This window comes from Balaenoptera borealis, assembly GCF_965194805.1.
Source record: "Balaenoptera borealis genome assembly, chromosome: 20".
NCBI classification, from domain to species: Eukaryota; Metazoa; Chordata; class Mammalia; order Artiodactyla; family Balaenopteridae; genus Balaenoptera; species Balaenoptera borealis.
The window spans coordinates 37408739-37421427 of record NC_138879.1 but is presented as its reverse complement, the minus strand read 5'-3'; the positions used below and the strand labels follow the sequence as shown (position 1 = coordinate 37421427).

Sequence of the window (12689 nt, the reverse complement as noted above, 5' to 3'; positions counted from 1 at the left end):
GAAATACTCAGTACACAATAGTTACCACAGCACTATCAATAATAACAAAAAATGGAAATAAACAAAATATCCAACAATAGGGAACTGAATTAAGCATAGCATATCTATGTGGACTACTATGTAGCCAATTAACATAAGAATATCTATTAACATGAGAAAAGGTTCACAAGTTGTTAAGTGAAAGATCTAGGCTACAAAAACATTTCATACATTATGATACCATAATTTAACAGCCTCCTGAACAACTGCGGGTGATTTAGGTGAAAGGTTACCTACTTAAGTGGATTTTTAACACTGATAAATTGTTTTAGAAATCGCTCTTCTCTAGAAGTGTTACTTACTGTTGTTTTCTTTTTATTAAATAGATACTTAATGTCATTTACACTGTTTATTCTTCTGATTCCTCTTCCCTCTGAGACCTTGATCTCACCAAACCATATTTGGCTGATTCTGCAGATTTTGCCACTTCAAGAATTTCATCCCCAGGGTTAAAGACAGATGAGTATATTACTGTATCCTAGTTACTCTTCTTTACTCCAGTTTCTTTCCCCTCTGAACTATCTTGTGTGAACTGTCTCTTCGTAAGTTACCACCTAAATGACCTCTTCAGCCTAACATTCAAGGCCCTCCATAGCCTGACCTTAACCTAACATTCCAACTCTAAAGTGTGTTCTCAAAAACTAAGCCTTCCACTCAAGCCTTTTTCACTCTTGCTTTTACACTTTTGCTCACACTATTCTTTTCCTCACAATACCTTCCTTGACCTCTTACGCCCCATCGTTACAGTATCTGTTCATCTAAACCCTATTTCTATACTTCAAAATACTACTCAAGTCTCACTTCCTCCTGAAACTTTTAACACCATTCATTTACTGTACCATTCATCTGCACATGACCATATTATCTAACTTTTCAGGTATTTATCTTATTTCCCGATACAAGTGATAATCACTTTAAAGGCAGACCCCTCAACTTGTATATCTTTGTTACTATTTAGCTTAGCAACTAGAAATTCAAATATTAATGATGTGAATTAATTAATCCCACCTCTTGAGGTGAAGCTACTTCAAAGCAACTGATTAAGTTAAGCAATTGGCAAGGAAGTATAGACAAATGTGGAATCAATAAAGCTAACATCACAATTAAGGATTCCAAAAGGATCACAATTTTAATGCATGTAATGATTCATAATAAACCAGTTTTTTAAAAGCTTTTTTCAACAATGCTACGAGAAATAGTATCATTTTTCACTATCTTGACTCTGAGAGAAAGAATAGCCCACTATTGAGGGCTGCCAAAACCAAAGATGGCATTTTGTTAAGGCTAGGTTTATTAACCACATATTAAACTGAAGTTCATGAATATAGACAACCAAAAAAAACCCAAAAACCTCACAGGTCATACTGCCAAGTTACCTGCAAGAACACGAAGATATAAGTTTAAACTGAATTTTTTCAATTTCCTTTGACTCTCCAAAGCATAACTCTATAGTAAAAATGAACTCAAATGACACATACCTGTACACCCTCTGGTCACATCTTAGCACAATGAGAGGATCTATCATCAGATCATTCTGAGTATACTTCTGCTGTCGTACAAACTTTATTGACGGTTGAAGTGCATTAACTGTCATTACCCACAGCCTGATGAGAAAATAATCATATGTTCAAAAATAGCTATACCATAATTGAAACCTGTAGCCACCATCCAGTTCCTTTTATCTTAGAACAATATAGTCAGGAAAAAAATTAGAGAACAGGTGTAAATGAACTTGGAAAAATTAAAACTACAGAAATCTAACCTATTATTATGTTTCTAAAACAAATGAAGATAAAACAATAAAAGTAGTTTCAAAAATCTTCACAGTTGTAAGGGAATAATCATGGCATATAAAATCAGAATCTGAATTAAAACCTCAGTTATACCATACTTGCTATATGACTCTGTGTAAGTCATGGAGCCTCTCTGAACTGTTTCCTCCTCTGTAAAATATGAATATAATACCTGTAAATGAAATGATATCCACCAAAGCACTTTGAAACTGTAACTGGCCCCATAAATTACTGTTCTACATTTATCATCATAGAATCTAAATACGAGATGCCACTTTGAGATTAAACATCAATAGACTATAAAAGTGGTTACTAACCTGACTACACATCAGAATTACTGAAGAATATGCCAGTATGTAGGGTGTCTGACCTCTTACAGCGAAGCCCAGGAGTCCACCAGCTCCACCTCACACACACAGCTTGCCCACTCTTCAATGAGTGGATAGCCAACAATCATCAGACATTTAAAGAAAGTTTCTACTTTGAAAAAGATTAAAATATACAAACAGAAAGAAAGGAATGCCAAAGAAACAGAGAATATAGAGATGAGAAGAAAAAAACATTCTTAAACCTATAATTAATTTCCTTAAAGGACAGAATATTTCGTATATGAAACAAGAATAGGAGGCATTTATAGATTCTCAGATAAGAAAGAGCTCTTAGAAATTAAGATTATAACAGAAATATTTTAAATTCAAAGGAAAGATCAGAAGATATCATAGAGGAAATATCCAGAAAATGTACATAAAAGAGAAATTTAAAAATAGAGAAAAAAGGAGAAAATCAGAGTAAGTTCAAGAGGTTTAAAATCCAAATTGCAAAAAATTCCAGAAAACAGAGGGAAAGAAATTATTGCAGAAAAAAAAAAAAATACAAGAAACTGTCCTAGAAGTGAAGACATCAGCACTAGTCCCCTGACAAAAAAAAAGGCCAACCAAGTGCCCAGCACCATGAATTAAAAAAGACCCAAACCAAAATGTATCATCATGAAATTTCAGAAACAATGAAAAAGAACCTAAAACCTTTAAGAGAAAAAACAGTGGTCACATACAAAGGATTGGGAATTGGTATAAGATTAGATTACTCAAAAGCAATCAGGAAAGCTCTAATTACTTCAATAGAATAAAGCTTTCAAATTGCTAAGAGGAAAAATAAGCTAGAATTCTACACCTAGCCTAATATCAATCACATGTGAGGGGAAGAATAAAAACCTTTTCACATATGAAAGCCTCAAAAAAAAAAAAAAAAAAAAAAAATTTCCCAAACACCTTTCCCAGGAAGCAACTTGAGCATTAGTTCCACTCACTGAAATAAGGAACTAAATCAAGAAAGAGAAAAACATGGACTCAAACCAAGAGACAAAGCCATTCCAGATGGCTACTGTGAGTGTCCCAGATTGAAGCATAAGGGTGGAAAGATCTGAAAGGAAGGTTTCCAAGGAAAAATGTTACCTGATGTGTTAACAACTAACTAATGTAAATTTCCACTCAATAATAGAGTTTGAGAGTGAATTGGTTACTGATACCAAAAAAAAAAAAAAAAACCTGAACAAATGGAAAAGAGGCAAACAACTCAGGGTTTGTATGTGGGGTATGAAGGAGGGCAGTTGTTTAAGAGAGAAATTGTAATCAAAGGATAACATATATATCAACTATAAAAAACACTTATGTAGTCATAATAATATGCACACTGAATATTTCTTTAACCCAAAATTCTGATATAACTGTGTTGGGAGAAATGGAGGGAGAATATATGGAAGAAGAGGGACTCACAGGGGAAGCAAGTAAGAGTGCTAAACCTTCATCTTGTATGAAGGATTTTGTAGGAAGTCAAAAGATAATTTCTAAATTGGAAAGTCAGGAAATCATAGTAATTATAAGCATATGATTGAGATACATGGTGGGACATAAATGCCAGAATTAAAAGATAAAGGAGCTGAGAATAATTGTCTCTGAGGATCAATAGTCTAAAATGGGAAGGTGGGGGAAGACCTTATACACTATTTAACTTACGTGCATTTATTAATTTGATATAAGTAAAAATCAAACTTAAAAAGTATAAATATTCCCAGACCTACTGAATCAGAATCTCAGGTAAGTCCAGCCCAGCATTTGTTCCTAGAGCAGACCAAGTGTTCTTGATGCAGTCTATGGAACAGCAGCGACCCATCTGACTAAAGACAAAATACTGAATCCAGCGTTCCACTCTGATTTAACTGGCATGGGTTACAACTTGGGGATCAGGAGTTTTAAAAGCTCTCCAGGTGATTTTAATGTACCGCAAAATTTGGAGCCACTGCAATGATGCAAGACACAATGGTAATCTAAATCACAATTAGCCACAGATGACTCTACATGAGAACTCCCTTTTAAAGAACTTTCTCAAGTTGGAAATACTTGAAGGTTTCTCTCTGTTTATTAAGATAGAGTTTATTCTTTTCCTTAAAGTTATAACAACTCTTTAATTAGTGGTCTTCAGAAAGGATTTATATTGTCAAAAAGTTTTTAACAATTTTTTTCAACATTTAAGTTTAAGTTATTGTATACAATCACTGCTATACACTTATCTATTACATGCAACAATACACTGAAATTACCTTCTAGGCATCACAGTATTAAGAACCATCCATAGCTTATTGACCGTTTGAAGAATTCGCCTTGGAACCCCTGAATTCAACAGCTGATTCATATTGGATGTTAATACTTCTGCATATGGTATAAGTTCACTGGCAGAGAGTAGAGTCAAGTGTTCTAGAATCTGCATCACTTGTGTGTGACTTACTGGGACAGCTGAAAATGCTAAAAGGAAAACTTCACAGTCATAATCTAAATACTATACAGCTTACCAAATAGGAAGTAATATTGCTCTATCACTCTATAGGCGAAACAAATCAAGAAAACAGTATTGCTCTAAAAAAAGTAAAACTTTCCATTCTAGCCATAGTTGTGGGTATACTTAAAATTAGGCCCTTAAGAAAAATTCATGTTAAGTTGCAGTTATTTCATAAAGAACAAAAAATATCTCATTTTAAAAATCACATTAGTGAGAGTGACCCAAAGACAATGATTCACACTGATTTAAAAAATTAACTGAAACATGAAAATATACCGAACTATTGCTCTTGGTATTAACATTCATTTGAAAAATTCAAACTTCTTGACACCTTCCTTCGGGTGGCCCTTTATGGGCTGTAAGCAGCTGTTAGTAAAAAATAGCTAGAATCGTGCTCCTTCAATAGAACAGTCACTAACCACTTCTGGCTACTGAGCACTTGAAAGGCAGCTAGTCCAAAATGAGACGTGCTGTAAGTATAAAATACATAGACTTAGTTTGAAAAAACAGTAAAATATCTAACAGTCTTTTTATATTGATTGCATGATGAAATCATAATGTATTAGATATACTGGGTTATACAAAATAATTATTTAATTTTGCCTTTTTTTTTTACTTTTTTAATGTGGCAATATATAGAAAGTTTAAAATTGTATTGTGGCTCACATCATATTTCTATTTGAAAGTGCTGATCTAGCTTATTATACATTAACAGCAGATACATTGTTCTATTCCACGGCACTTATTTCTGACCAGTTTCAGGACTTTCCTAAAACCACATGACCTGTTTAGTGATATAACGTAGAACCTATGAGGAAACAGATGCAAGCATGTCAGAAAAAAATGGTAAAAAATCCTTAAACTCAAAGAGAATTACTTTATGTTCACCAAAACCCTGTTATATCTCCAGGAAAATTCTGCGTGATTTTATGATTTTAAGATTTCCACAGGCCTAACACCTCTGTGTACCACTAAAGGGGTAAAAGGCATACCAATTTATTATACCTTCTTGAAGTTGTTTAGGAGAGTGGTTTTTGGCATTGCTAGTCAGGAGCATTCGTCTTAACAGGGCATCAGTCCCTGTGATTTCTTCTTCACAGATCCAGTCATCCACAATGCATAAATGTGGGTAGTTAGTTGCAAGGAGACGAAGTAAAGCAGAATGCAACCCTTGAAAATTTACAAGAAGTCAATTGGATTCTTCATTCTTAAACATCAAAATCTTCTCTCTCTTCTTTCCCCTCTCTCTTCTCCCTTTCATTTACAGCAAGCCAAAGGAATCTGCCCTTCTTATGCATGCATACTACAGCTTAAGAACTTCTGTTCAGTAGTTCAGCCAGGGAATCTGCTTAAAGATCGCCAAGTGAACTGATGCACAGGAAGCTGGAAGCCACTACTTTGGTCAAAAGTTCTCAAGCTTTCTTCCACCCTATCCCAGCATAAAAGTCTCCCATCAGGAAAATTTGTTTGACATAGCAGTAGTTCAAGAGTTGAGTGGGGAGGAGAAAAAGAGAAGGGAAAAGAATGTTCATTTCGGGGAGATCATATATGGTTTGAAAAAGGCCTCACTCAGAAATTCTGATAGGCTTGGTAATTCCCTGGCAGTCCAGTAGTTAGGATGCCGCACTTCCACTGCAGGGGCCACGGGTTTGATCCCTGGTAGGGGAACTAGGATCCCGCATGCCGAGCAGCGCGGCCAAAACATAAATAAATACAAGTTTTAAAAGATTTTAAAAGAAGAAATTCTGATAGGCTTCTACAGGAGAACATGTCCTCTCCTCCAACCCAGCTGAGAATCATTGCTATAGATGAGTGAAATTAAAGTTGCCCAACTTGAGTACCTAAATGTACACTTTATGTGCATTTCCTCATTTCACCCTAACATTCCTACAAGGTAAGCAATGTTGTCTCCATTCTACTATAAGGAAACAGGCTGAAAGATATTTATTAACGTTCCCAAAGTCACACAGCTATGTCAGCCAACCCAAGCAGTACTGACGATACCCACAAGGGGGTGCATTTGTCTTCTTTTAAGAAGGGTTAAGGAAGCTCAAAAGGACAGGGAAACCCTCCTTTGACTAAATCTAAGTCTTGTTTCTAATCTTTTGCTTACAGCATAGTTAGAATACTCATTATTATTACTGTGTAATATTAATAATGAGAAAATAAATGATGATACTATAAAAATGCCTATTTAGATATATGACGCGCCACTATGTTATTTACCTAATAAATGCTGCTGCTACTAAACAATTATCATCATCATCTCCAAAGTTGCAAGAGTTAGCAGTAAGAGTATCAGTAGTAATAAAAGTACGTTAGATCCAATCAACCCCTTATTATGCAACTTAGATCAAATCAAACCACTGCTTAGTCCCAAGAGGGATAAGTATCTGTTTCCTTTCTCATAGAAACTGCTTAAAATAAATGTTTCTGTTTGAAAAGGCACTGTAACAATCAAAAGTGGTATTAAATTTAATGCACAAGTATATGTGTAGTCAAGACTATCCCAAAACAGTCACAAAGATGACTGCTTACAATAGTGCAAATTAATCTACACTTCATAATCTCTTCAATAAAACAGGTTAGTTGCCAAAAGCTGCCAAATATAACATCATTTCTCTAGAAAGAGATAATGCAAAGATATAATAAATAAATGCAGACATCTGGCTAAAGATGACGAAAGCAAGCTCACGTCCATCCTGGAAACCAACTGTAACAAAGACAGAAAAAGAAAATTCCCAACTTCAAAAAAAAAACCAAAAAGAGAAAAACAAACAACCCACACATTCAAACATTAAAAAAAGGTGTTAATTTAAGAAAAAATTTGAATTTCAAAAAATAGTACTATATTTCTATTTGACAGTTTTACAGTAAAAATATTATAGTAATTCCACGCTAAGGAATGTTATGGAGCAATTAAAAACAATAAGGTAGATCTAGATGAAGTGACATGATAAGATTTCCAAGACTCAAAGAGAAAAAAGCAAATCTCAGAAGAGATAGAGTATAATACCATTTAAAGTTTAAAAGAAGAATTTTTTACTTGTGTGTGTATCTATTAGCTTCAACCATATGAAACTGCATTTTTGGAGGTCAAAAATAGTTGAATACCTGCAATTTCATATGGTTCACCCTATAGAAAGGAATATCTGAAATTACACACCAAAATGAAACTAGGGCCTTGGGGGTGAGGAGTGGTTTGCAGGGAGTAAGACAGCAAGGGAGGTAAAGAGGAATTTCACTCTTGAATTGGGCTTTAAACATTGAGCACCTATTACACTTTATAACATCATAAACGGTAGGTACTTTTTAACAATAAACGTTAGCACCAAAAAGCAAATAAAACAAATACCTCCCAACTCCTGCTGCAGTCCTTGAGCCTGTCGAATAAGAAATTTGATGGGAATCTGATCCATTAAAGAAGACGAATATGATTTGGGCTTTCTTTGCATGGCAGCTGTCAGTCAAAGATTAAAAAATGTAAGATACAGTGTCAGAAACAATAGAAATTTTAACCTTCAACACAAATGGGAACAAACACAATGTCAAATTACTTTTAATTCACTTAATCTGTGAATATAGTTCATAAAAGATGAAGAATCACTACCAAAATAATGAATACACAGGACGAGCAAGAACATACTTAAGGGCAATATCTCGGAAAATGCCCCGAAACTGAAACTAGGGGGAAGAAAAATCATGAGTGAGAGAAGCCACCTGCAGAAGTGCCCTGCACTAGAAAACAACAACAACAACAAAAAAAACACCCAAAGCTGAGAAGTCAGTCAAGACTCTCCCAAATCTAATTAGGAAGACCAAATGCAGTTATGCCAGCACGGCTTAAAGCTTCATGATGCCAATAGTCTTAATTTAATCATATTATGTATTAGTGGTGACTCTTTTTGATGAAAGTTGGGAAATATGAATGACCTCCTTCTCTCACAACTTCTACCTTCAACTAACAAGTACATGCTTTTTTTTTTTAAACAAATCCATCTTAATTTCTGTTCTTTTTCTGCTATCCTAAATCAGTGCCTACTCATCATTTATTTAAATAACTATTACGGCTCAATTTCCCAGACTCCAATTTCTCTGGTCTTTGATCCATCCTTCACACTGCTGCCATAGTCCTCTTATTTAAATTGAGATTTGGCCAGATCACATGTCTCTGGCTCCATGCTCAGAAACCTTCCATGGATTCCCAGATCCCACAGAGTAAAGGTCCTTGCAAATCAATGCTATCTTTCTTTGTCTCATCTCCACCATATGCTATATGCCTGACACCCTCATCTCATTCCAAGGTACTCTGCTTGTACACAACAAAACTATATGAGCATCTCAACCAGGGTGTCCATAGTTTGAAAAAGCATTTCCAATATACTTTTTCTTTTCCAAATACAAATTACACAGTGTAAAGCTCAACAAATTTTTATTGAAGATAAAAAGCATATGAGTGCAAGTGTTAGAATAAAGGTTGAGAATCATTCCCTAAACAGACCATATACCTCTTGGTTAGATATAATCCCCCTTGTAAATTAATAAATTAGCATCCCAGTTTTCCACACAAATCTTTTATGAACTGAGTAAGAATGTATCTCAAAACACAGTTAAAAAAAAACATAGCTTCCAGTGACAGTCAAATTCTGGTCCCAACACCATCCAGATTGAAAAGGAAGAAGTAAAACTGTCACTATTTGCAGATATGGTATTATACAGAAAACCTTAAAGACTCTATCAAAAAACTGTTATAACTAAAAAAAAAAAAAAAGGTGGTAAAAGCAACAAGTATTTCGGCCCACATAAGTGACTCTCATGCAAACGCTAAGGTGAACACGTGGGACCTCTACAGTAAGATGAGGGAGCTAGCGTTTAAGGAGCACCTTAGGGTACATGGCTTTGTGCCAGAACCAAATAATTTCCTAAAGAGTGAAGTAGAGTTGGTTCGTAAATGAGTGGCTGAGGAGGCTTTTCTGGATGTCAAAGTTCCATAAAGGTAACAAGAATTTAAAAAAAGAAAGAAAAAACCTGTTAAAATTAATAAACAAATTCAGTAAAGTTGCAAGATATAAAATCAATACACAAAAATCTGTTGTGTTTCTAATACACCAATAACAAACAATGAGAAAGAGAAATTAAGAAATCAACCCCATTTGGGGATATATGTATATGTATAGTTGATTCACTTTGTTATAGAGCAGAAACTAACACACCACTGTAAAGCAATTATACTCCAATACAGATGTTAAAAAAAAAAAAAGAAATCAACCCCATTTACAACTGCATCAAAAAGAATAAAACACCTATGAATAAATGTAATCAAGGAGGTGAAAGACCTATATATTGAAAACTAGAAGACATTAATGAAAGCAATTGAAGATAAAAATACATGAAAAAAGATGAAACTAGACCACTATCTTACACCACACACAAAAATGAACTCAAAATGGATTAAAGACTTGAGCCTAAGACCGGAAACCATATAACTCTCAGAAGAAAACACAGGTGCTAAGCTCCCGGACACAGGTCTTGACTGATTTTTTTGAATCTGACACCAAAAGCAAAACCAACAAAAGCAAAATAAACAAGTGGGACTACTTCAAACTACAAAGCTTCAGAACAGCAAAGGAAACCATCAATAAAATGAAAAGGCAACCTACTAAATGGGAGAAAATATTTGCAAATCATATATCTGACACGGGGCTAATATGCAAAATATATAAATAACTCAAGAGCAAAAAACCAAACAATCCAATTTAAAAATGGGCAGAGGGGATTTCCCTGGTGGCACAGTGGTTAAGAATCCGCCTGCCAATGCAGAGGACACGGTTTGATCCCTGGTCCGGGAAGATCCCACATGCTGCAGAGCAACAAAGCCCATGTGCCACAACGACCAAGCCTGCGCTCTAGTGCCCACAAGCCACAACTACTGAGCCCGCCTGCCACAACTACTGAAGCCCGCATGCCTAGAGCCCATGCTCCGCAACAAGAGAAGCCACCACAATGAGAAGCACATGCACTGCAAAGAATAGTAGCCCCCGCTCGCTGCAACTAGAGAGAGCCCACACACAGCAATGAAGACCCAATGCAGCCAAAAATAAATAATAAATTAAAAATAAATAAATTTTTTAAAAATGAGCAGAAGATATGGATAGACATTTTTCCAAAAACGACACACAGAGGTACAACAGGTACATGAAAAGATGCTCAACGTCACTAATCATCAGGGAAATGGAAATCAAAACCACAATGAGCTATCACCTCATACCTGTTGGAAGGACTATTATCAAAAAGACAATAAACATGTGTTGATGAAGATAAGGACAAAAGGAAACACTTGTGTACTGTTGGTAGGAATGTAAATTGCTGCAGCCACTATAAAAAACAGTATGGAGGGACTTCCCTGGTGGTGCAGTGGTTAAAAATCCTCCTGCCAATGCAGGGGACATGGGTTCGATTCCTGGTCCGGGAAGATCCCACATGCTGTGGCACAACTAAGCCCGTGCGCCACAACTACTGAAGTCCGTGCACCCTAGAGCCCACACACCACAACTACTGAGCCCACACACCGCAACTACTGAAGCCCATGCGCTCTAGGGCCCGCGTGCCACAACTACTGAGCCTGCATGCTGCAACTACTAAAGCCCGTACGCCTACAGCCCGTGCTCCACAACAAGAGAAGCCACCACAATGAGAAGCCCGCGCACCACAACGAAGAGTAGTCCCTGCTTGCAGCAACTAAAGAAAGCCCGCGCACAGCAATGAAGATCCAATGCAGCCAAAAACAAATAAATAAAAAATAAATTAATTAATTTAAAAAAAGAAAACAGTACGAGGTTACTCGAAAAATTAAAAATAGAACTACCATATGATCCAGCAATTTCCCATCTAGGTATTTATCTGAAGAAAATGAAAACACTAACTTGAATAGATTATATATACCCACATGTTCACTGCCACATTATTTACAATAGCCAAGATACAGAAACAATCTAAGTGTCCATCAATGGATGAATGGATAAAGAAAATATGATACACACACACACACACACACGCACACACACATATATATATATACATACAATGGAACGTTATTCAGCCATAAAAAAGAATGAAACTTTGCCATTTGTGACAACATGGGTAGAACTGGAGGGCATAACGCTAAGTAAAATAAGTCAGACAGAGAAAGACAAATACCATATGATCTCTTTTATATGTGGAATCATAAAAAAACAAAAACAAAAAACCTTCAAAGATACACAGAGAAATAATTGGTGGCTGCCAGAGGAGCAGGGGATGAGGGGTAAAAGAAATAGGGGAAGAGCGTCACAAGGTGAAAAAAGAAAAGAAAAAAAAAAGAAAAAAGAAATTCAATACTAAAAACCAATTTGAAACCACAACTCTGTGGCCCATCTTGATGGATATAAAATAACATTATTGTTTGTACAAAATAACATTAAAGAGGAAAAATGGAATATAAAATGGTATTAAGATAAATAGATTGATTATAACTAGGCAAAATGCTAATATACACTAGTAAAGATAGATTATTTTGAATAATAAAAACAGATTAATATTAAATATATATAAGTTCCAGTGATGGTCAAATCCTGGTTCCAACACTTACAACTAAGGGAAGTCACTTAACTTCCCTGTGCCTCAGTGTTCTCACCTGTAATATAAAGACAACAACAGTACCTATCTCACAGAATTGTTGTGAGGGTTTACATGAGTTAACAGGTGTAAAGAGCTTCAAGTAGTGTTTGGCACATAACAAGCACTCAAATGTTAGCCAGTATTATTAAGATCTAGAGTCCCCAAGATCAGCTTAGGGTAAAGTATCAACATTTAAGTTTCTGGACATATGAAACTGAAGACAAAATCCTGTTCACATATTAATAATTCTATCAAAGAACTAGCAGCCCATGAAGCCCTGCCTAAAGCAATTATTTCTCTTTAACATCTCTGAGAAATACAACATTAAGGATACTTAATCTTCCAGTAAAAGACTAAACTATAATTATG

General features: G+C 35.4%; 1 protein-coding gene across 6 annotated transcripts in view; it reads right to left on the bottom strand.

Annotated features, from left to right (window-relative positions):
• Positions 1-12689, bottom strand: part of INTS2 (integrator complex subunit 2) — a 60182-nt gene that overhangs the window by 8466 nt on the left and 39027 nt on the right. For all 6 annotated transcript variants that reach the window (XM_082371979.1, XM_082371977.1, XM_082371982.1 and 3 more), the window contains exons 16-19: positions 8020-8124; positions 5670-5834; positions 4429-4630; positions 1518-1643 (exon numbers count right to left, since the gene is read on the bottom strand). In XM_082371979.1, coding sequence (XP_082228105.1) covers positions 1518-1643; positions 4429-4630; positions 5670-5834; positions 8020-8124 — 598 coding nt within the window. The remainder of the gene's footprint in view (positions 1-1517; positions 1644-4428; positions 4631-5669; positions 5835-8019; positions 8125-12689) is intronic.